The sequence below is a fragment of the Talpa occidentalis genome, unplaced genomic scaffold (genome assembly GCF_014898055.3).
Source record: "Talpa occidentalis isolate TD23 unplaced genomic scaffold, MPIMG_talOcc4v2.1 talOcc4.7, whole genome shotgun sequence".
NCBI classification, from domain to species: domain Eukaryota; kingdom Metazoa; phylum Chordata; class Mammalia; order Eulipotyphla; family Talpidae; genus Talpa; species Talpa occidentalis.
Window position 1 is genome coordinate 136,343,721 of NW_023605083.1, and position 23,259 is coordinate 136,366,979.

General features: G+C 69.3%; 2 protein-coding genes across 4 annotated transcripts in view; one reads left to right on the forward strand and one right to left on the reverse strand.

Moving 5' to 3' along the window:
• The window catches only part of TBCD (tubulin folding cofactor D), a 79,097-nt gene extending 74,387 nt beyond the window's left edge, over nucleotides 1–4,710 (forward strand). The window contains 7 exon segments of the mRNA XM_037493372.2: nucleotides 26–164; nucleotides 665–786; nucleotides 1,228–1,305; nucleotides 2,651–2,740; nucleotides 3,053–3,140; nucleotides 3,412–3,521; nucleotides 4,108–4,710. Of these exon segments, the coding sequence (XP_037349269.2) occupies nucleotides 26–164; nucleotides 665–786; nucleotides 1,228–1,305; nucleotides 2,651–2,740; nucleotides 3,053–3,140; nucleotides 3,412–3,521; nucleotides 4,108–4,660 (1,180 nt within the window). The 3' untranslated portion in view covers nucleotides 4,661–4,710.
• Nucleotides 3,633–14,754, reverse strand: B3GNTL1 (UDP-GlcNAc:betaGal beta-1,3-N-acetylglucosaminyltransferase like 1). 3 transcript variants are annotated; one of them, XM_037493374.2, is made up of 9 exons: nucleotides 11,815–11,849; nucleotides 10,255–10,320; nucleotides 9,477–9,572; nucleotides 9,159–9,254; nucleotides 8,608–8,732; nucleotides 7,519–7,654; nucleotides 7,289–7,357; nucleotides 6,917–6,991; nucleotides 3,633–6,251 (listed from the first exon to the last, which is right to left on the reverse strand). In XM_037493374.2, the coding sequence occupies exons 2-9, from the start codon at nucleotides 10,309–10,311 to the stop codon at nucleotides 6,171–6,173; spliced, it is 735 nt and encodes a 244-aa protein (XP_037349271.2). In that variant the 5' UTR covers nucleotides 10,312–10,320; nucleotides 11,815–11,849; the 3' UTR covers nucleotides 3,633–6,170. The 3 variants fall into 3 exon arrangements, with proteins under 3 accessions (XP_037349271.2, XP_054545561.1, XP_054545562.1); XM_054689586.1 differs by lacking the exons at nucleotides 3,633–6,251; nucleotides 6,917–6,991; nucleotides 7,289–7,357; nucleotides 7,519–7,654 and adding exons at nucleotides 7,667–8,352; nucleotides 13,640–13,734; nucleotides 14,726–14,754 and having other exon boundaries at nucleotides 11,815–11,879; XM_054689587.1 differs by lacking the exons at nucleotides 3,633–6,251; nucleotides 6,917–6,991; nucleotides 7,289–7,357; nucleotides 7,519–7,654; nucleotides 11,815–11,849 and adding an exon at nucleotides 7,667–8,352 and having other exon boundaries at nucleotides 10,257–10,286.
• Between the last annotated feature and the right edge of the window lie 8,505 nt (nucleotides 14,755–23,259).

Consider the following 23,259-nt stretch of genomic DNA (forward strand, 5'->3'; position numbering starts at 1 on the left):
CTCCAGCTGTGCTCGCTCCCCGCAGGTCGGAGGTGGCCGCTGTGGACTGGAGCGCCGCCTCCCAGGCCTTCCCACGCATCACTCGGCTCCTGGGGCTGCCCGCCTACCGCTACCGCGTCCTGCTGGGGCTGGCCGTGTCTGTGGGTGGCCTGACGGAGTCCACGGTGAGGGGCCCCGGCCCTGCCCTGCCAGCTCCTCTTCAGGGGCAGTCTGGGGTCTCCACCCTAGGGCTCGAGGGGCCTGGGTGGGTCTTGGGGGGGCAGCGTGTCCTGGGGTGTTGCCGTGCTGGGGGCGTCAGGTCCTCATGCTCCCCAGGCTGTCCTGGGGCCTCCATCCAGGGTGCTGCTGGGCGCCGGTGGGGACTGGCCATGTCTGAGGTGCCCAGCACAGATGGCTGCGGGCTCCTGGCCCAGCATTGCAGCCTGCTGTGCCCCGGGCTCCTCTTCCTTGTCTGTTTCCCTCCCCCCATCTCTGCTGGCCGGGGTGAGGGCCCTCCGGCAGGGTGGGGACTGCCCTCAGGCCCACCCTCGCACTGTGCCCTCCTCCTTGCACTGCTTTACCCTCCCTGGGTCTCCGGGGTGGCCAGGCCTGCTGGGTGCCTGCCCCGCAGCAGATGCAGGGGGCGCCGCAGGCCCTGGCAGCCTCCAAGCACAGCTCTCCTCAGGTCCGGCACTCCACCCAGAGCCTGCTGGAGTTCACCAGGGGCCTGCAGGGCGACATGCAGGCCCTGGACAGCTTTGCAGGGACCCTCCTGCAGGTGTTTGAGGACAACCTCCTGAATGACAGGTGAGGAGGGGCCGTTCTCGCCGGGACTCGGGGGGCAGGGGTCCCCCATGGGCACTGGGCGGTGCGGCAGACGCCAGTGGCACCAGCAGTGGAGCCCGGTGGGGCAAGCGGCTCCTTGGTCCCGGCTGCGCTGACTGCCTGTGGAGGCCGCACACGACCCGCCTCCTGCAGCGAGCGCAGGCCGGCCCGGGCGCTCGGGGCCTTTCTGGGCTGCGCCTCCTGCCACGGTGGCCCTGGCCTTCCTGGCAGCCGTGGGGCGCCAGCCCCCCGTGACGGCCGTGGCATCGGTGCGGCGGGAGTGCTGTGGCCGTCTGGGGTGGGGCCTGCTCGTGGGCGCCGGGCTCCTGCGGTTGCGGACTCCAGGGTCCCGGGGCGGTGGAAGGCCCCGCGCCGCTCTCCCTCACCCCTGCTGCCTGGCTCTCAAGCGGGTCTTCTCCCCAGGGTGTCCGTGCCGCTGCTGAGGACACTGGACCAGATGCTGGCCAACGGCTGCTTCGACACCTTCACCTCGGAGGAGGAGTGAGTGCGCCGCCCCGCTGGCCCGCCGCGCGGGACAGGCTCGCCAGGGCCTGCGCTGCCCACGCTGGGAACATGCTGGGCCGCGTGCCCCTTCCCAAAGCGCTCCTGCGGGCTCCGCGCCCACCTGCTGCCCAGGGGAAATGGACGTGAGCAGGCCTGGGGCCCCTGGCAGGGGACGGCTGTGGGCGGTCCCTGCCGGGGCCTGTGATGGCTGGCTCTGGTGTGGTAGGAGGACTCGGTCACCCCGGTGGATGGAGCCGGGGTGGGGCTGAGACTGGGCCCCTGGTCACGGGCCCGGGTGGCCTTTACACCCCTGGGCACTGGACTCGTGCCGGACACGGCCTGTGGTTAGGCCTGGGCTGACCTGGAGCTCTCAGCCTCAGGCCTCCTCCTGTGACTGGGCACGGCCGCTCTCTGGGCCAGGTGGCCAGGCCAGCCTGTTCCACCTCCATGGCCTCGGCTGCTCCTTTGACTCTGAGCCTGCGCTGGCCAGTGGGCTCGACGCCGTGTGCTGGGCTCTGCGAGCACCTGCCCCCCACCAGCCACGCCCTGCGCCGCCTCTCCACACAGCCCACCCTGGGCCAGTGACCTCGCCCGCCTGCCCCCGCTTCGTCCTTAGAGCCTAAGGCTATTCCTCACCCCTCGGGATGACGCTGGCTGCCTTGACTTGCTGCGTTTAGCGCAGCCCCCAGCTCCTGCCGGCCCCTCCTGCTCGGCCGAGGCGTGCGGCGGTGCACGGTGTCTGCGGCTGCTGTGAGCGCCGGGGGAGCGTGGGGGCCAGGTCTCTCCAGAGTGGGTTTCTGTTCCCTGGGAGGACACCAGAGCAAGATACTCAGGCTGCAGGCTTCGGTCCTGTCACCCTCCACGCTGTTGCAGTGGTGGCGGCGCCCGCCCACCCTCCCACCATGGCGCGGAGCCCCTTTCTGTGCCCTTCCACCCCTGCCTGGGGCAACCTCCAGCCCGCGGGCAGGATCGGGGAGCAGGGCTCGTGGCCCCCTCAGCCCACACTGCACGTTTGTAGCTCACTTGGGGGGCTGGGGGCATAGCTGCTGGCCGGGAACCTCAGAAGAGGCACGTCTCCTAGGCACCCTTTTGGCCCTGCCACCCTGGCCCCACGTCCTTCTCAGCCCAGCACTCGGCTGGACCCCGGGCACCAGCCAGCCTCCTCTGGGGTCCCAGTCACCCTGCTGGCCTGGGCTCTCCTTGTGCCCACAGGGGTGCTGGCCGTCGGTGTCGCCAAGCAGGCCAGCGGGCACTGGGGTCAGCATGCCCACCGACGAGGGCCATGGGCATGGGCACAAGCAGGGGTGGGTGGGGCGAGGGCTCTCATGCGCTGTCCTTGCAGCCACCCCTTCTGCGTGAAGCTGCTGGAGCTCTGCAGGGAGGAGACCAAGAAGTCTAAAGATGTCCAGAAACTCCGGTCGAGCGTGGCCGTGTGAGTGCCGCCCCCGCCCTGGAGATCCGGCCCCTGGAGATCAGCCCTCTGGCCCAGGGCCTGCTGTGCAGTGTGGGGTGGACACGGGCCAGCCGGCACTGCCAGCCCAGCCTCAGCCTATGTGCCCCCTGCAGACAGCCCTGAGGCTGCGCCCCACGGGCACCCCCACGTGTCCTGGGCATCCTCCCAGCCCAGGCCAGTGTTAACACATGCCCTGGTGCATGCGGGTGTGCACGTGCCCGGACCCCCAGCCGGCACCCCACATGCCCGCATGCCGGCCCCGCCCGCCCCGCTGACCCGTGCCTCCCCCAGGTTCTGTGGGATGGTGCAGTTCCCTGGCGCCGTGCGGAAGAAGGTGCTGCTGCAGCTGTCCCTGCTCCTCTGCCACCCCTTCCCCATGGTGAGTGTCCCCGTCCACCTGGGGGTGGACCTGGCTTCCAGTGTCCCCTTGGGTACCCAGGCCACCAAGCCTCAGCCAGCTGAGGCAGGGCTTGGGCCGCGACCAGGTGGATGGCACAGATGCGTCCCCTGACAGGATGTGTGGCCCAGGGCGGGGACCGCTTGGCCTCCTGATCTGGCGGCCGGAGGGGCTGCGTCGCGGCGCCTGGTGGTCAGTGCCCTCAGGAACCCATGTCCTGCCCGCTTCCCACCACTGTGGCTCTGCCCTGCAGATCCGGAAGACCACGGCCAGCCAGGTGTATGAGATGCTGCTGACCTATGGGGACGTTGTGGGGGTGGACGTGCTGAATGAGGTGCTGACTGTGCTCAGCGACACGGCCTGGTGAGTGACAGGCCCGGGCCTCTCCAGGTTGTCTTTTCTGGCCTGCGCATGGCACGGAGCCCCCAGGAGCAGCCGTGCCAGCCCCGCCCACCCCACCTGCAGGTGCCCCTGGGCCGACCACAGCCGCCCTCAGTGCTGGCAGAGAATACGCGGGCCAGGCACAGGGTGAAGCGGGTGGGCCCCTCGGGAGACAAGGGGTCCGGGGAGCCAGGCACGATGTTTTGGGGTCCGTGGGCTGGTGACTGTCAGTGGGGTCAAGGGCCCCTCGCTCCCAGGCCCGCCTTCTCCCTGTGCGTGTGCAGGGGCTGCGCCCCTGGTGGGGGCGGGACTCGCATGTCTGCAGAGCCGGTGCTGCTTAATTTCCATGTGTGACGAGAATTAAGGAAACAGTCTTCAGAGTCAAAATTTTCTTAAAATCATGCAGCGAGAGCTGTGGCCCCCCCACCCTCCGTCCTGGGAGCCGGCTGGGGGGCTCGTCTGCCTGCAGGCCCGGTGGTGCCAGCAGCAGAGCGGCCACCGCTGGTGTGGGGCTGGGCTTCCCAGGGCCCTGCCCCTTGCTGACACCCCCCCCCCCAACCCCAACCAGGGACGCAGAGCTCCCGCTGGTGAGAGCCCAGCGCAACCGCCTGTGTGACCTCTTCGGTGTGCCCCGACCTCAGCTGGTCCCCAAGGTAACCACATCCCCACAGGCTGCATGGGGACCTGGGGACCTGCCCCACGGTGCCTGCACCCCCATCTGGGTCCTTCCACCCGCCCTCTGCCAGGGCCTTCGGTGCTGGCTGGGCTTCCTGCTACGCCATGTGGGGAGAGCCCTCGACACCCCGTGCCATGCCAGCCTCAGCCACCTCCCACCTGGGGGCTGCCCCCCCAGCCATTCCCCATGGCCTGACATCTGCTCAGAGCTGTGGTTCCCTGAAGTCAGGGCTCTGGCGCCTCTTGTGGTGCGTATGGTCACCACGTGGTGCCCCGGGCAGAGGGGCAGGCCCCCTGGCTGTCCAGTCTCCAGCCTGTGGGCTCTGCCACAGGTGAACCCAGCACTGCCCCCCATCCTGTTCCCACTGGCGATGTCCCTCTGGACACGGGCTGGACCGTGGCTCTGGACAGACCGAGGCAGGCGTGCCTTCTGCTCAGCAGCCTAGCCTGCCCCTCGGCCCCGCTGGCGCTGGGGACAGCTTCCTGCATGGGCTTGCAGAAAGTGCAGCGAGCAGGTCCCAGGGCGGTGGGCTGTGGCCAGCCTCTCAGGCCCCAGAGGCGTGGGGCAGGCTGGGCCCCCCATCCTGTGGGCTCTGCTTGGGCTGTAGGCCGAGCACCTGGTCTCCCAGTGCAGGTCAGGGACGCAGTTCCCACCTCCTTCCAGGCCACCTCCGGCCCCACACCACCCAGAGCTGGGCCCAGGCCTCTGGAGCTGGCAGGAGCCAGGTGGCTTGGTGCCTGCCCCCACTCTCTGTGTGTCCCTCTCGAGATCACAGGCAGGTCCTCTGTGAAGCTCAGCTCAGGAATCTCTGTCCTTGAGGTGTCTGTCTGACCCATGAGCACCGACCGTCGGGCTTGCTGTCACCTTGCTGGGGCCAAGCGGCTGCTGCTGTCCTCGTCTGTGCATGGAGGGTAACCCGGCAGCCGTCCCCGCCTGCCCTCGGGAGCTCAGGCCGACCTCTGCCCTGTGTCCTCTGCAGCCCAGTGCCCGCTGAGTCCCTTCCTGGAGCTGAGCTGTTGCACCCGTCCAGCACGGAGACCTGGACCCACGTCTCACCGTTGGAGGATGGCGGTGCTGAGGGCGGGGCTGGGCAGTGGCTGTGGCCTGCGCTGGCTGGGGTGGTAGTGCTTTTGTAGTAGCCTTGACCCACATCTCATAAAGTTAGACGAGCAGCCGTCCGCCTGCAGTGGTGTGAGCGGGGCCGCCTGGGCGGAGAGTGGGCTAGACAGGCTGAGTGCCGGCCAGGGGCTGGACACAGCAGAGACCGCGCATGCCTGTGGCCACTGGGGTGTGGGCACTTCCAGAGAGCCGGCTCTGCTCCCTGCTGTTCCTCCAGGACGCCAGGCCAGGGCCGCTGTCCTCTGGGCCAGCCCACCCATCCGAAAGGCTGAGCGCACACGAGCAGCCCGCTTCGGCCTGGGGCTCTCCCATCCGCTGGCCCCTGACTGGGTCACACGTGGAGAGGGAGTGCAGTGAGGAGTGCAGGGGTGGGGGCCTGGGGTGGCAGTGGGGGCCAACGGCTAGGTGCAGCTGGAGCACACTGGGCTCAGGAGGACTGTCCAGTCAGAGGGCAGAGGCACCGGCCCAGCCCTGGAGCCAGCAGGGGGCAGCAGGCAAGGGTTCCGGGCCTGGGTGTTTTTTTTTTAGGGGGGTGGAGTCCAGGACCCCTCTTGGGCCTCAGGAGGGCGCTGCGAGCCCTGCAGGTGCCCCTGGCTCCGCCTGGGTGCAGTGTCCAGCAGTGCCAACGACGCAGGCGAAGGGTTCATGCTGGTCCAGGGGCTCGAGATGAGGCAGCCACTGGTCTGCAGAATCAGCCCTACCCCGTGGCCCAGACCGGCCTACAGCTGCCAGACGTGGGTCTCCAGGAGAACCGCTGCCCCTGGGAGGTGGCCAGCCACCTGTGTAGCACCCACGAGGGCCTGCAGCTCCTTCTCCTGAGCCCCGCTGCTACCTGATCAGCTGAAGTGGATGAAGTCCCGGCCCTCCTGCAGCTGCAGCGACTGCAAGTTGTCCTCAAACGCTCCCCCGGTGAGGTCCTGGGGGCAGGTCCACTTGGTCAGGCTCCCGGCGCCCCCCATCACGTGGTGCTCTTGGCCTTCTACTGGAAGCACCCACTCCGGGCAGCCTGGCCCGGATGCCTTCCCCCAGCTTAGCCTGGAGCCTCGAGATGCCCTTGGGAGGGGATCACCCCCAGCCCTGCAGAGGATGTGGTCCCCCAAGGCAGGTGGGAGGCTCAGGGCTCAGCCTGCAACTCCCAGGCAGGCCCCGTGTGTCCTTGGCCATGCCAGTGTGGCCCTGCCTGCCCCCCCACGCTCTCAAAGTGTCGCCGTGGGCTGGTGGGGCCTGGCCCCCGCCAGGAAGGGGAGCAGTCGGGCTGGACGGGCCCTGGGACCCTATATAGGCTGACGCTGCCCGGTCAAGAGTGGAAAGGCCAGACAGACCAGTAGAGGGTGGAGGCAGCAGACGCAGTGTGTGGCTGATTGAAGGGGCCATGGCCGCACTGCCAGGGTCACGTGACAGGGCGCCCGGCCTGCAAGACATGGCCCTGCTTCGTGCCCGCTGGATGAGGACACTGGGGCCTGGGGCTCTGCTGGCCTCTGGTCTGGTGGGAGGTGGCTCCGAGCTAGCCACGGTGGGGGCGGGGGTTCAGTCATGGGCCCGAGCCCCCCCGTCAGGCGCCTGGGGCCCGCCCGACACTCACCAGCTTCACGCAGATGACGAAGGGTGGCCGGGCAGCTCGAAAGTGCAGGATGGGGATCCGGGGCTTAGGCCTGTCCTGAGAGACCGCTGGGGTCGGGCCTGCTCCTGCCTTGGGGTGTGTGCCTGGCAGCATGGCCCTGGGGGTCCAGCTGGGGTGCCCGCTCCGCTTGGGGTACACCCCACATGGTCCTAGTGCTGACAGCGTGCAGGTCCCCCAACCTCAGAAGGGACCCCACGGGCAAGGGAACCAGACCCACACCCACTGCTCAGGGGGCCTGGCCCAGGGAGGAGGTTCCCGGGCAGTGTCCACTCAGCGGTAGGATGGTGCCCCAGTCGATGGGGGACCCTGCAGACCAGGGCCCCGGGTGCCCACCTGGGAGTCCTCGTAGCTGTAGAAGCCCTTCCTGATCTTGTTCTCATCCACGTCACAGAAGGCAGCCACCTGTGGAGGGCGAGGTGTGGGGCACGGTCTTAGGATGTCGGGGGACAGGGGGCGGTCTTGGGGGGATGGGAGCTGAGGGTCTTGGGTGACGGGGTGGTCTCGGGACACAGGGCGGTCTCGGAGGGGTGGGGGTTTCGGGGCAGCAGGGGACGGGGGCCCACCTTGCTCCGTGCCCCTGCTGTGAGGCTTCGGTACAGCCGCCGGCCCTGCTTGCCCGCGTTCCAGATGGTGAAGGCCGCCCAGTGGGGCAGGGCCCGCTCCTCCAGGAAGCGCACGCGGTGGCTCCAGATGGTGGCCCTGCAGGGGTCGGAGGGGACGGGGCAGGGCCTCAGCTGCCCCTCCCCCGCCAGGACCCGCCAGCTCAGGGGCGCGTGAGCCAGGGTGAGGTGCTGGGGAGGTACACAGGGTGCTGCTCCCCACCCACAGATACTGTCCTGACCGCTGGCTGCCCCCAGGCAGGACCCAGGCCCTCTTCTGGGGGTCTGTAGCTGGGCCAGCAGGGGTCACGTGCGGCTGCCGCCTGGTGTGGATGGTGGGCCGTGGGCGACCTGCAGGCCGGGTGGCCGGGGTCTGACATGCAGACACTTGTGCGCGAGGGCTGGAAGGCCAGGCCCGGTGTCCCCAAGCCCAGGCCACTAAGGGAACCGCTGGGGCTGACCGCCCCCCAGAGCCAACCAGGGCAGACACCAGGTGAAGGGGATGGGCATGGACACCCACGGGGGTCCCGGGGTGGGTCCTCCACTGAAAGAGACAGGGCAGCCACAGATCTAGAGCTGCCCAGCCAGGCTGTGCCTGGAGGCCTGACCTGGCCCTGCACAAGGCCTGAGCCAGACCCCGCTGGGCAGCAGGCAGGGTGTGCAGCCCCATCCCGGGGACACTGCAGACTCTGGGAAGCAGCAGGCGGTGGGCGAGGGCAGTGGTCATCAGATGGGAGGCTCGAGGCAGCAGCTGCCCCTGGGGCTGGGCCTCTCCCCTGCGCCGTCATGAAGTCTCTCCTGGACACGTGGACATGTGGACACGGACATGGCCAAGATCCAGCAGGGCGCGGGGGCTCGGCCCCCCAGGAGCCCAGGGCTGTCACCCCACGTGGAACTGGGGTTTGGTCACCGCCATGTGGGCGGCACAGCCTTTGGGCACAGAGGGGCCTCCCTCCCCGGCCCCATGAGACATGCACTGCAGCAGCCGCAGGCCCAGCAGGCCGCTGTGGACCGGGAGTCCAGGGCCCCTGCCCGCCCTCTGGGTCTACGCACTCGAGGACGGAGCGTGTGGCTGCATGTGGGTGGTAGCGGTAGAGGAGGAGGCTCTGGTCCACGCGCACCGCCCCGCCGCCCTTCCGCAGGTGGTCGTAGAAGAAGAGCAGGTCCTCGGGTACACCCTGCGGGTGGCGAGACTTGTCAGGGCTGCGGCCAGACCCACGGCCTGGTCTGGGCCCTGGCTTCCCCCTGCCGCCGGGTTACAGAGCCCCAGGCACGGGGTCCTCTCCAGGCAGAAGGGATGAGACCTGGGGTGCTGACACAGGCCCCACCCGAGAAGGCCAGAGCTGGGGAGGCCAGAGCCAGTGAGGCCAAGCACCCACGTGGCCCAGAACAGAGCAATAGTTTGGACACGAAGTCCCGGTGCTTCCACAGGACAGGGCCTGACCTGCCCGCACCCCATGTCCCCAGACAGCCCAGGGGAGGGGAGGGGGCCGGGCCAGGCGCCCTGGCCTTCCTGCAGAAACCCTGCCTTAGGCAGCAGGATTTTGGGGAGATTGCCTGGAGGCCGGCGCCCTCACCTGACACCCACAGGCACCCACACTTACCTGCCCGCCCTCGTCGAACGGGCCCACGTGGGAGAACCAGGCACGGGAACAGAACCAGGTGGGCATGACCACGGTCGGGCCGTGGGAGGTGAAGACCTGGGGAGACGGGGAGGGAGGCGCGTGGGCCTCTGCCCGCGCCCCAAGCCCTGCCAGGGCAGCTGGAGAAGGCCATGCCGGGCCTGCTGCCCCAGGCGGTCTGGACGGACTCAGACCTCGGCATGGGGCGGGCTCAGCCAGACACAGAGCCACTCAACCACGGCGGCAGGTGCAGCAGGACAGGCCCTGCTGCACGGGAGCCCTCCCAGGGCCGGCAAGTACCTGGGTGAGCAGCTGATCAGGTGAGAGCTGGTTGATCCACCGCGTGTACCGCTCAGTGGAGTCGGGCGGGTCCCTGCTCACCCGGCAGCCCACCACCTGCGGGAACACGCAGCACAGCTGCCCGGCCTGCACCCGCTGTGATAGCATATCGGGGACGGGGGAAGTGGGCCAAACCCGTGAGGCAGAATCCTGTGTTCCCAAGCATGTGGAGGCCCGGCCGGCCCTGGCTGGGCCCACAGATGCGCTTCCGGTGCTCAAAGGCTGAGGCCGCGTCCCCCCGAGCGTGGACTCCCAAGCCCCGCTCCGGCCGTGGGCCCCAGGAGCCCGAAGGTCCTCTCAAGAGGGCGGCGAGCCAGAGCAGGCTGCCTCGTGGCTCTGGCCCGGGAGCACCTACCCAGGAGGGAGCACCTGGCCAGGAGGAGCACCAAGGCCCACTGCAGCCGCTGATAGATGCAGCCAAGCAATGGGCTGATGCCACAACAAAGACCCCTTCTTCTCACGGAGGTCACTGATGGGCCACTTTTGGCCTTTGCCGAGTGCACAGTAAGGACACGTTGCTGTGAGCGGTGCTCAAACTCACGACGGACGTGTGGCCCCATCAGGAGCAAAACAAACCCCGCATCCCCACCCGAGGGGCGAGCGCCACTCAGACAGAAGCATGTGTCCTTAAGGGTGGACGCCCTTGTGTTACAGCCCAAGTCAGACACGGCGCTGGCCTGGCTGCACCCGCTGGGCACCTGGGGGGGCAGCAGGGGCCGGCAGCAGGACGCCTACTCACACTGGTCGGGTGCTGCATGGCGACTTCCAGCTGCAGCCGCACCCTCTGAGGCATCATCACGTCGTCCTGCAAGAGAACGCCGTCCCACGCACCTGAGGCAGCTCCACAAACAAGAGCCAGGCGGGCCGGGCCCAGGAGGAAGGCAGGCAGCAGGTACCCACACACGGCACCGGGTATGGAGACAGGACGGGCCTCAGCCCAGACAGGAGGCCGGAGCCTCCCTTTTCTGCCAGCTGCCCGGGCAGCCCATCACCAGCGCCTGCCCCGGGTCGCGCAGCTGGCCCTTTTTGCCTCTCAATGGCAAGACCCTGAGTCCAGGAGCACACTCCAGTACTGCTGGGCTGTCCTCAACAGGGGTCTGAGAACGCCCCAATTGTTTTGGGGAGATACTAGCCAGGGCTCTCAGGAAGGCTCAGTTAAAGCAGGGCACCGTATTACAGTGTGTGGATGGCTTGTTAACTGCAAGGCTGAACCACCTGGAAACCACCACAGTGGCACCGGCCCCCTGGCAGAGTGTGGCGACAAGGTGTCACCTCACAAGCGTGGACTAAACAAGCGGACACAGCTGGGGCCAGAGACTAAGGAGGGCAAACTTTGAAGCTGGCGATGGGGAGCGACAGGCAGTGTCAGCCCACCCCAACCACCGAAGGCAAGTGTGTGGGTTTTGGGGACTGAAGGGTGTTGGGGGTCTGCGTTATGGGCAGGGTAGCCAGAGGTTGGGGGAGAAGCGAGAGCCTCCTTCCGTAGAAGGAGGCCACAGAGCAGCTGCCACTGGGACGTGCCAAGTTCCAGCTGGCGCCAGGAAGCAGGCCCAGAGCCCCCTGGAGGGGCGGCCTGACCGAGCAGGGACAGCCAGGTGGCCTGGGGCAGGCGCTGGTGCTGGGTGGCATGGCCAACTGGTGGACAAGAAGGGAGGCCCCGGCCTCCTGTCTGTGCTTCGTCCCATCCCGTCTCTATACCTGGCAGCGGGTGGCACTGACGCCAAGGAAGGAGGCCCGGTCCACAGGTTGGGTGGGTGCTAATGGCCACCAGGCAGTATCCCTGGTGGCCGACAAAATGCCCTCGGCCCCAGGGGAGCTCATTAAGCCCCTTGCACCTGCAAGCACCCCATTTCCTTCAGCATGTGGTTGTGAGCTGAGGCTCCCACAGCACAAGGGGCCAGAGGCCCATCCCCCCATCCCCACAGAGACGAAGACCCTGAAGACAGGAAGTGCCGGAGGCCGCCGCACCGGCCGCCCCCGTCGGGCCCTGCGATGAGGGGCAGGCCAGGCCGACACAGACAGGGAAGGCTTGAGGTTGAGTCCATCGGCACTTGCAGACAGGCAGGCAGGCCGTCTCCCCGCTGGACACGAGGCCCCCAGCCCCTCCGGTTGTGGTGCTTCATGCCACGTCATCTTATTTGTCCAAAGCCACGGAATGCCACGGCGACTGGACCGCAGCTGCCACTGCAGCCCGACTGTTGCTCCTGACCATAGCATGTGGGTGGCCACGCTCGGATCTCAGCTCGGTCATTCACCCCACACGCACACCGTGCATTCTAAACAAGGCAGAGTCACTCACCGAGTCCAAAAAGCAAAGGAAGGCCCCCGAGCTCTGTGCTATCGCTTGGTTTCTGGAGTATCCGACTGTTCAAGAAAGAAAAAGAAATGTTCTCTTATGACTCAGACCCCCGTGGTTCTTTCCCTGACGCCGCCCACTAGGGCAGGAGGGAGGCCGGGCTGCTGGAGGCCACGCTGGGGGCCCCAGTGGCAGTGGTACTGAGAGAGTCTATGGCAGCAAGGCCCACAGGCTGCTGGAGCCCGGAGAGTGGGCCACAGGGGCAGGTGTGGTAAGGGAGCAGGTGAGAGGGCAGGTGAGCTCAGCGCAGCCTGTGGGAACTGCTTTCAGCCTGGGAGGCAGGCGGGGAGGTTTCTGAGCAGTGGCCTCAAGGAACACGAGCCCAGCGGGAGCCTCTGGTAGGTAGTGAGGGGCAGTGAGAGCCAGAGGGGCCAGGCGGGCACCCGCCTCCCTGGAGCAGAGGCTGGCCGGCCGGGCCGAGTGGCCAGACAGCTGCAGTCCAGAGGAGGGTCTGAGGAGAACGTGGGCCCGGGAGGTGCCCACCCAGGGCTGCCCAGCCTGCCCTGCAGCACCTCTTGGGGCAGGGGATGAGGCAGCTCCCACTGGGGTGCCCTGAAGGGCTGGTGGGGACGAGGGGGACACCACAGCCACTACGGGTCAGGAGGCATAAAGGGGCGCCGACCAGCATGCCCAGAACAGTCTCCTCCGTGGCACCCAGCACCCGGCCTGGGTGCCCTGCTGGCCCAGCAGGCGGCAGTGGGAGGCAAGGGCCATGCCGGCCGGGCCAGGGCCACCCGCCAGCACCTGCGCGGAGCAGGGACCCCGCTGCATGCATGGGGCTGGAAGCGGGGCCTCCCCACGCCCAGGACAGAGCAGCCACGAGCTGAGCACGTGTGAGGATCAACTTGGAACGGACAAAAGGCTTGGATGCAAGAGCAGGAACCCAGGCGGACATGGAGAAGCCTTGGCCAGACCCTGTGGCCCACGCCCAGCAGCACCCTGAGGACGCGTCCTCGCGGGAGGGCCGCCGCTGGGACGGTGACCAAGGCAAGACGGCGCCCAAGGCCGGGTGGCTCTGGGTGGGATGTCGGCGCCGGGCACACCCTTTTGGGGACTGATCACCAGGGTGGGCTAACAGCCACTCACCTCAACAAGACACAGCAAACACCCCCCCAAAATGGCTGAGGCACTGAGCAGGCAGTTGTCCCAGGGCCACGCCCATGGTCAGCGTGGCTGTCCAGGAAATGCAGACATGAGCTGCAGTGAGGCCCCAGCCACACCCAGGGGTCGCCCCATGTTAAAAAAGTCAGAAGCAAGGGCCTCCCCTGGTGGCGCAGCGGTTGAGCGCTGGGTTGCGAAGCTGCCCGCAGCCTCTGCAGCGCTGGTTCGATCCCCGGCCACCGGCGAGGGTCCCACAGGGCGCGCAGACCTCTCCTGCCGCCCGCTGCTCCCCTCAGCAGTGTACTTCGTCAGTCTGCCTGTTATTCCCCCCGCTCTGGCTCTGGTGAATCCTCTCACCCTCCTGCGCTTCTGACTGTACCCAGTGCTTGTATAAATAAATAAATAAAAATAAATCTTAAAAAAAAAGAGAAGTGGAGGTGACCAACAATGATAATCACACCGGAAGTAAAAACACCCACCAGTCTTCATCAAACAAGGGAAGCAACGGCTGCGCAATGCCCCGGCCTGAGTCCTCACCAAACAACAAGAAGTCCAGGCCTGGTGGCCTCTGGGCCAGCAGCAGCCCGAGCACCCCCAAGGTGGCTTTCAGCGGACCTTGCAGGAAGCAGCACCCACCCCAGGCAGGACAAGGACCCCCAGAACCGACCTCCCCGGGGAGACGGAGCATTGTGGCCTCCAACCACCACGAGGATCCCGGCATCTTCCAGCTTCACTCTCCAGTCCTCGAGGATAGCCAGAGACCTGTCCTGAAAGCACAGGGACACGGCAGTCAGGGCCTCTGGCCGGCTCTCAGCAGCCCGTCCTTCCAGCTGGAAACCGCGAAAGGAGGCGAGAGGTGGTAGCTCGACCACCAGCTGGCGTCTGTCGCCACGGGGAACCTCCCCCCCAACAGTTGTGGGGAGTTGGGTTCCCAAGCCCAGAATTACAGTGCTCGCTCAGCAGCAGCAGCACGTGATGGGCATCGGGACGGGCGGGACATTCAGTGGGAACGAGGGGGCCTGGAACCGGGAGGCCACACTGGCCTGGAGCGACGAGGACAGTCTCCTGCGCCACAGGAGGTGCAACATCATGGCAGCTGGAGAACCGGCCACCTGCCTGCCCCTGGGAGGCTCCCGAGCTGCCCCGGCCACCTGCCTGCAGTGCCCCTGGGGTCGGGCAGCCCGGGCTGCTGTGGTCAGGGGCGCAGGTCCTCGCCCAGGAAAGGGCAGAGCTCGTGGGTGATCGACCGTCCACCCAGGGTGTACAGCGAGGGCGCGGGGTGGGGTGCGGGGGAGACTGGGCAGCGGGCGGGTGGAATGTGGTAGGGTGGCCCCCAGGGGGGCGTCACTATACAGAGACCGGGGTGAACAGCCCAAGACACCCCAGCAGTTGTGTACGCAGAGACTGGAGGACGGCCTCTCCGGGCCGCCTCGCGGGGCCAGGCACCCCAGGGCCAGGAGGCGCTGGCGCGGGCAAGGGGTCGAGCTTGGCAAGGGGTACTGTGGGGGGCCGGAGAGACCCCGGTGTCTGCAGACAAGGGCTGGGGCGCAGCCGGGTGCGGGGCGTCACCCGAGACTCTCCCAGCGCAGGGTCCCAGGGCAGGCGCCGGGCTGTGCTGACCGCCGAGCCCTGCGGGCGGCTGGCCCGCTGCCCCCCAGCAGTTTGCCCATCAAGGCCAGACAGCTCCGGCTCAGCGCAGGCGGCTGCGGGGCGCCCGACCCCCACGCCCCGCTGAGCACGAGGCAGGCCGTACCGTGCTGGCGTCGTCGAAGGCCGAGAGCTCCAAGGGGCCCCGGAAGTCCTGGCGCAGCACGGACCGCAGGCAGGCGTCCAGCCAGCGCGCCGCGTTGCGCACCGGCAGGATGACCGACTGGAGGGCGGGCGGGGTTGGCGGGCGCGGGCGCGGGCACCCCTCGCGCGCCCCTCGCGCGCCCGCTGGCGCCGCGCCCGCACCCAGCCGCCCAAGGGCGCCCGCTGCTCCCGCCCCGCGCCCCGCCCAGACGCCTCCAACGGTCCCCGGCCGCCGGCAGGCGGGGAACTGGGGGCCCCGGGTCGCCCCGCGCCGCCGGCTCTGCGCCCCGAGAGCGCCCGGGCCGGGGGAGCCGCAGCCGCGCGGCAGGAGGCGCGGAGCCGCGAGCGGGACGGGCGCCCAGGCCAGCCGGGGGGCGCCGGGGGGGGCCGGGCCGGGCCGGGGCGCCGGGGGGGCGGGCGGGGGGCGGGGGGGGCGCGGGGCGGGGGCGCGGGCGGCACCTACCACGAGCGCGCGGGCCGCGCCGGGCCCCCCCGGGCCGCCATGGCCGCGCCGCCTCCGCCTCCTCCGGACGGCGCGTGCGCGGGGCCGCGGGGGCGGGGCGGGGCCGCGGGGGGCGGGGCCTCCTGGGCGGGGCGGGGCCGCGGGGGGCGGGGCCTCCTGGGCGGCGGCGGGGGGGGCGGGGCTGACCCGACGGAACTTGGGGTGAGACGCCGGGATCTCCCGGGGAGGCGGGGCTGGGGGCGGGGCCGCTCGCGGACGCGGGGCCGCCGGTGGTCAGGGCCGGGGCTCGCCGCCCCCCGCGCCCCCCGCGCCCCGCGCCCCCCGCGCCCCCCGCGCCCCGCGGCCAGGTCGCCCGAGTTACGGGCCCGGCTCGCGCGGACCCCGCCGCCGGGGGCTCCCGGGCGAGGCGCAGGCGCGGGGCGCGGCCGGGAGGGCCCCGGGGTGCGGCCGCGTGTCCGCCGTGTCCAGGCCGCGCTGCCCGCTGGGCACCCGCCGGCCCTGCCCAAGGGCGGCCCGAGCCGGCCGCGGAGATGCCCACGGCGCGCAGCCCCCCCGGCGCCCGTCCCGCCCCGCCGGTCTGTGGGTCCCCTCAGCCCGGGGCGCGGCCGGCCGGCGCGAGAGGACACCCCCGGGACCGGGACACCCGAGGGGCCGCGGGAGGCAGGAGGGTCTGCTGGCCGCGGGCGGCTCCCTGCCCGGGGCCCCGGCTCGTGCCCAGGGGCCGCGACCGCGTCTAGCCTGTGCTGAACCCCTTGCGCCCCCAGGGAGGCCCCGAATAAGATCTTAAAAAAACGAAGATACAAGAAGACCTGCACGTGGCACTTCCACGAAGCCGGGCTAAAGGCATGTGGGGATTGGGGCGGCCACCGCCTGGAGTCTGGGGGCCTGTGAGTGCCAGAGGACCGGGTCGCGTTTCATGGGGACAGCCTGCACCCCAACACCAGGCTTCCCGCCAGCCCCCAGGTGTGGCTGGCAGCACACAGGCCACAGGACACCTGCTGCTCCGGCCCTGTGCCCGGCGCCTGGGTCCCTGGGGAGCAGGCCATGCCCGCCACCCCGCCGGCTGCCCTGGAGGGTGCGGGTGCCGGGCTCTCCACAGCCGTGGCGCAGCCAAGTGGACGCGCGGTCCTAATGCCGCGCCTCCCCAAACCCGACTGCTGGGGGTAGGGCTGGGGGTTCCCGGGGAGGGGGTCCTGGGGGCATGGAGTCCGGGAGTAGGTGAGGTCCAGGAGGGGACAGAGTCTCAGGAGGGGGCAGGGTCACCGGGCGGTGTCTAGTGGGGGCTCCTGGGCCACATGCCCCACAGGGCCAGCACTTGGCAGCGGCTCTGTAAACGCTGGAAGTTGGGGATCCCGGCCGCAGCCCAGGACGCAGAACCCCTGTGCCTCTCAGCACGGAGGCCCTGGGAGGTGAGCTTCGAGGAGCAGTCCCGGCCGGCGTGGCTCCGCTGCCTGCTCACTTAATGAGGGGCCAGACCGGGTTCGGGACTTCTGTCCACGCTGGAGAGGGTGCGCCCCGACGGGCAGCGGCCGTGAGCCCCCTCCCCACAGTGGCCAGCCCTGAGCGGCCACCCCCTTGGCTCAGAGCAGCGCTAGGTCACCCAGGGGAGAGGCTTGGTGCCTGTGCGGACAGCGTGGCGGCCTGGGGCAGCTTCCCGGCCTGTGGGCCCAGAGCAGGTGGCCCTGAACCAGGAGCCCAGGGCTGAGCTGCCTTCCTGGGGGACGCCCGGCGCTCTGCCCGCTTCCATGCCGGTGACCATCTTCCCAGTAAGGAAAGGCTCAGCACAAAGCCCTGAGCCTCGCCTTTGCCCTCTCGCCCAAGAGACCCACCAGCCTGCCTACCCTGTGGGGCTACCTCAGTGCGCCCACCCTGCCCCAGGCCACCCCCACGGGGTCCTTCTGTCCACCACCCACCCCAGAGGCCGCGGAGTCCAGCCCCACATGAGCTAGCAGCTGATGCGGAGCCAGAACAGGGAATTGGAAGGAGGGAGAGGGCCCCAGGTGAGCCAGGGGTGGGGGCCACTGCCCACCTAGGGGCCCACCCCCAGCACCCTCGAAGGCAGGGGCAGGGCCCCCCACCCCTGGGAGCCAGGCCTGGGTGCCGCTGCCTGTTGCTGGCCCATGAAGAGCCCCGGCCCACATTCGTGGTCTGGGCGCCCGCCTGGACCCCACTGGGTGCGCCAGCTTCCTGTGGGCACCTGGCAGCTGGGCCTCCCACAGCAGAGCGCCAGTGACGGCCAGGATCCCCCCGCCCGGCTCCACAACCGCCTGCCCCCAGGCTGTGTTCACCGCATGGACACAGTGGGCCTTGGCCCCAGCTGGCTGCCCTGCTCCAGGACTCGGGGGACCAGGAGAATCCTCTCCTGGCCGCACTCCCCAGCAGACCCGGTGGGGCTCCCTTGCTCTGTGCCCCTTCTCGGTGCAGCTCCTGCCACCCACAGGCATCACAGGCCCCTGGGGAGACCTGTGCCTGGTCCCCGTGGCCGCCGGCCGCAGGAGTGTGCTCTGGGCGGGGCGGGAGGCAGCTCGGCCGGCTGTGGGGCTGAGATGGCACCGGCACCAACGAAGCTCGTTTTGCCTTTTGTGGTTGGCGCTTTCTGCTGGGACGTCGCGGAAGTGCAGAAGTCTCGTCAATCGGACGAAGACAGTGTCCGGAGCCATCCCGTGCCCCACGCTGTGTCCGCAGCACGTAAAACCCAGCAGCTGGCCAGGGAGGACGGGCAGGGCCCGCGTGGACGTGGGCCGCCAGGCCCCGCATGTGGCGGCCCCACCGGCTGCTAGAAAGCTCAACAATCCTACACCCTCTTTTTTTGGAAAACTATCCTCGACATTCACCAAAATGATTGTTTTCAGGAAATGTCCAGAGTGACCTGCAGTCCCTGAAAACCACATGTGCCAGCAGGGGACGGGCACAGTGAGGGCCAGCGCTTGTGTGCCGGGCACTGCACGTCTGGGGGCTGCGGCTGCCTGCGCCATGGTGGGCGGGTGCCTGGATGGTGGGCACGGGGTGCCGGGACCCCCAGCAGAGCAGGCCTCTTCAGAAGGCGCTGGACAGCTGCGGGCTCCCCACTGGCCGCGTGCGCTGCAAGCCCACCAGGCCCTGCCTGCCACCTAGGAGGGGCTTCTCGGGGCAGCACAGAGCAAGGTCCTGCCTCCTGGGGCCGGGCTGGGCTGCAGGAGCAGAGTCCTGGATGGCAGAAGCTGGCGCCTCTGGGTAAGGGGTCAGTGTGGGTATGCCTGGGGAGACAGGGAGCCCAGCATCAGCTGCCAGGCGCTCTGGGATGGCTCTTTGGTCTCCCTCAAGGGCATGGGCAGGGCTGAGGGGAGCGAGGTGAAGTCCCCGCGAGGGCGGGCAGGGCAGGGTACAGTGGGCTCCAGCCCCAGCGGCCCCGTCTGCTGTGGGGCTGGCCCCCGAGGCCTAGCAGGGCGGGAGGGAATGTGGGGCAGCAGCTGGGGTGGCCAAGAAGGAGACTGTGGACACGGAGAGGCTGGTCACCCAGGGAGATGGCAGCCGCTCTGCCCGCCCCTCGGCCGGACTTGAAAGAGGCCGGAGCAGGCGGGTTCCAAAGCGCCGACAAAAGAGCTTCCTGTTGACACCAGCAGACTTGGCTCCTTCTGCTCTGCCCCAGAGCTGGCGCCACGGCCGCTGTGCCCCCAGGCGCTTCGGGCACGGACACCCAGCCCCACAGTCGGACGCCAGCTCTGCCCCGGGGCCGGGCCGGGAAGACCCGGCGCGGAGCCCGCCAGCCGCAGCACGCTCCCATGAGGCTCCTGCAGACACACGCTGGCACCCTGCGCCACACACGCGTGTGATGCTCACACGGCACACGCACACACGAGGCACACAGAGACACATGCCGGCACACTGCGCAGCACACGTGCACACTCACGGCACACACGTGGGCTACACGTGCACGCCAAGACACGTGCCAGCGCGTGCACACGGCGCCGGAGCCCTGGCGTCTGAGACAGCGCAGGGACTCGCCGGGCGCCTGGGCCGGGCGAGGGGACCGTCTCACCCAGGCCGCACCCCAGGCTGTGAGGCCCTGCTGCCCGCAAGCCCCTGGGCCGGGCATGCAGACACCGGCCCTCGCTGCCCTGGGCTGGCGCATCCCTGCCCCCGAGCCGTGTGTGCCGGCCCCCGTGGGGTCCACGCTGGGATGCCAAAACCCCTTTGCAGAGGGGAGGGTGGATGGATGCACAGGTGGTGCCCCCAAATGATGCCAGCTGTGCTGGGGGCCGGGGGTCCCACAGCTGCAGCAGCGCCCACCCACGGTCCTGGTGGGGCCGCAGGGCAGGGAGGGCTCTGGCGCCGTGAGCGCTGCCCAGTGTCCTGTAGCCGGGGCGGCCCAGCCTGCGGGCTGGTGGCGGGTCCATCCGGAGCCAGGGGCCCGAGGCCCCGTCCAGGCGGAACAGGGTGCCCCTCACCTGAGTCCTTCCTCCAGGTGCCCCGGACCTCCAGCCCCGCCCCTGCGTGGTGCCCTGGCCTGCGGGTATGTCCAGCTGGGCGAGCACCGCCCCGGGGTGCGAGGGCGGCGGGGCGGGCGGGGCCTGCAGTGGGGTCCAGCTGGAGCCTCCCGTCCTCCCCGCTGGAGCCACAGCCTCACTCACCGTTGCGTTCCCTGGTTTAGGTCCAACAGGGGGCCGGCTCTGGCTGCGGCCACAGCCCGCACCCAGGCGGCTTAGTGGGGTTTGGGGTCCCCACTCCTGCTTGCCCCTTCGCCCCTCCCAGCCTCAGCTTTGATGCAGCCACGGTCTCCAGGGCCTGCAGCATGCAGGTGGCCAGCTCCCCTTGGACCACCCCATCCCTGGCCCCACTGGGCAGGTGGCTGAGGTGCCCGGGGCGCCCCGTCCCCCAGGCCGCTTTGCCTGCTTTCCCCGGCTCTGGCTGGGGCTATCCACCCCACAGGACCTCGGGTGAGGGGGCAGTGGCCCTCCTGTCCCGGGCTGCCCTTCTTGCACTACCTCCCGGCAGGGGGCGACCCTGAGTCACTGGCTGTCTGGCCTCCTGCAGGCGGGAGGTGGCGGGAGACTCGGCCCCACCTGCTGGCCTGGACGAGGTGTTTATGGCCGCCCCTGCCTGCTCCGCTGAGTCACGGGTGTGACCCAGAGCTGCCCGTGCCAGCCAGGCAGGACCAACCCGGGCACATAGCAGGGCAAGCCTGGGGTGGCAGTTCCTGGACAGTGAACACAAGGTGCACTGTCCCCCCCAGCCCTTGCCGCAGCCCGGGGTACCCCAGTGAGGGCCCCACAGGGGTGGGGTTGGTTCTCCCCCATCCCCTGGCATGCCCAGAGGCCCCATCGACGTTCTGTGCCAGACCTAGCGACCCGACGGCCACCCCGCAGGCAGAGGCTGGTCCCCGCAGGCCTGGCCGGGATCGGGGTGTGAATGGGCTGACTCAGGGCAGGACGCAGCTGCTGGGGCCGCGGCACTGTCCAGTGAGCCCCGCAGAGGCTGAAGACACAGTTCCAGGGACTGAGGCTCCTGGCAGTGCCCAGCAGGGGCTGTGGCCCTTACTCCGATGCTCGGGAAGGTGGACTTCCCTGCAGCGAGCAAGGCGGCCTCGGGTGATGGCGCCAGGCCCTGGCCGCTCCTGCTTGCGTATGCAGTGAAGGGCCGATCGGGCTGCGGGAGGGCTGCCCACAGGTGCCCACACCTGTCCACTCGTGCCCACACCTGCCCCCTCCTGCCCACACATGTGCGGAAGGAGAGGTGCCCGGGGCTGAGAGGCAGGTGCCCTCCTGCCGATTTTCCATTGGGACTGACACTGTTGGGTCTGGACACTCTCCCAAGGCTGCTGTGTCCTGGGGGCAGCCTGCAGGCCCCGTGGCGTCTGGGGGCCACTGCCCTGCACGCTGACAGTTGACTCAGACCTGGGGCTCGGCCCCATGCCCTCCCCCCCGTCTGTTCCCACTTGGCGCCCACTGAAAGGTCACCAGGGGCTGGTGTCCGCCTCCGGCAGACCCAGGAGGATGAGCCCGGTCCGTCATCGTCTCCATCCTCCGTCAAGCTGGCCCAGTGGTGAGCCCGGCAGCCCTGAGTGAGCAGGTGAAGGAGCTGCTTTACGCAGTGGCCAGCACGGTCAGGGCATGCTGTGGCTGCAGCCCGATTCCAGTGGGGTGTGGCCCCCTGAGCACCCCGTGGGAGCACCCCCTGGGAGCACGGGGGCTTCTACTTCTGGCCTAGAGCCCAGCGCAGGGAGAGGGGCGGGGCCTCGGCACGGAAGGGGGTCTCTGGGCGAGGGCCCTGTCCTCCAGATGTCGCGCCTGGAGACTGCCCCAGCACACCCTTAGGGCCACGCTCCCTCTGGCAGAGCCACCGGCCTGGGCCCAGGGCCTGCAGACGGGCAGGTGTGGGGACAGGGGCGGAGGCTGGGCCTCTGCGGGAAGAGTTCTGCTTGACCACACTCCCCCTCTCAGTCTTCTGCTCCTGGTGGGGAAGGACACCGCGCCCCCTCCCAAGGCAGCCCCGGGGGCTGTCAGTGCCTCGAAGGCAGAGGCCCAGCTCCGGCTCAGCCCCTGGGGACTCCGGACACTCACAGCCCTGGCCCCTGCGCAGACCTGCTGGCCACCCGTGGTCAGCCCTGGAGGCCACTCGATGTCACGCCACCCCTCCAGGTGCGGTTTCACCTTCTGCTGCGGCCAGCCCCTCCTGAGGTGCTCCCAGAGCTTCCCTGCCAGCCAAGTCCCCGCTGGGCGCTGCCTCAAGGCGGGGCCCTCGGTCCGGTGGAGGGGAGTCCAGTACCAAGCCCGCCCTGCTGTGCTGGCTGTGGGGTCCAGCTCCGACGCAGCTGGGCGTGGCCGCGCTGTAATTACATGTTGCTGGCTCCTGCGGCGCCTGCGCGTCTGATCATAGCATTGGGCCTGTTTGTCGACCGACTACAAGTTCAACCATCATGTCCCTCAAGAGATCAGCAAAATGGACCCACCAGGGGTGGGCAGGCCGGGGGCGGGGACCACAAGGGGGTGGGCTGGAACCAGGCCACGACCCCAAAGGCAGAGGCGGGTGGGGCGAGCAGGCTCTAGCGAGCTGGTGTGGGTGGCCGGTCCCCAAAGCAGCGCGACATCTGGGGGCATCTGGGAATACAACCGGGCGCATCTGGGAACATGACCTAGAGGTCCTGAGGGTGCTGGGGGCCGTGGGCCAGCGAGAGCTGCCGCCACCCCTCCCTGGCGAGCTGGGGCCATGGCCGCCTGCCCGGCTGCATGTGGACCCCCGAAGCCCCGGCAGGTGCCCAGGACACAAAAGCAGACCTGGCCCCGCAGCCCAGTCAGCCAGACCCGAGGTGGCTCCGACTGGGACAGCACCGGGGACAGTGGGTGGGCAACTGCCGGGCTCCCTGCCTGGCCACATGCGGCCCTCTCGGGCAGCAAGGGTCCTGACCACAGAAGCGGTGAGTAAGGTGAGCTCGACCTACAGAGCCACCACTGCCCATGTGGCTGGGCCCGGGAGCTGGAGGTGGCCACAGGCCTCAGCCTTCACTGCTGCGGCCCTTCTACTGGCCTCTCAGTGCCCAGGCCCCTGGGTGGGGGGGGGCGTGGTCAAGGCAGCCCTAGGCTGGGGGCCTGGGTCTGTGGCTGCTGTCCGCAGGGGTCCCTGCAGGCCTGGGGTGCAGGACAGGCCTGGTGGGGAGCAGTTTTGCTCCTTGGCTCCAGCTGCCTCACGCTGGGGGCCGTGAAAGAAGCCAGGGGTCCAGCCGGGACACCACGATGTCCAGCTCCTCCCCTGGGGGTGGCCTGGCCATGGCCCTTTCCGGGGCTCATCAGGTGAAACAAGCACTGGGAAGGCCCCCACTGCTTCCCCAGCCCAGCCATGGTGGAGTAACAGCCCCAAGGTCCTCTTGCTGCCAGGGGGACCCTCTTCTGTGACTGGCAAGGCCCCCCAGGTAGAACCCTCAGGGGTCTGTGTCCTGGCTGGGCCCTGGGTGACAGCCACGGCCCCCTCAGCCCCCAGGGCCTGCAGGCGGTCAAGGAGGCCGCCTGCTGGCAGCAGGAACCTGCCAGGCCTGAGAAGCCGGGCAACCAGTTCTGCAG

Coding starts and splice junctions, on each gene's coding strand:
- B3GNTL1 (XM_054689586.1), bottom strand. CDS start 10,311: ATGATGCCTCAGAGGGTGCGGCTGCAGCTGGAAGTCGCCATGCAGCAC. Junction 9,255..9,476: donor CTGATCAGCTGCTCACCCAG/GTACTTGCCGGC, acceptor CCGTCTCCCCAG/GTCTTCACCTCCCACGGCCC. Junction 8,733..9,158: donor CGTTCGACGAGGGCGGGCAG/GTAAGTGTGGGT, acceptor CGCCACCCGCAG/GGTGTACCCGAGGACCTGCT.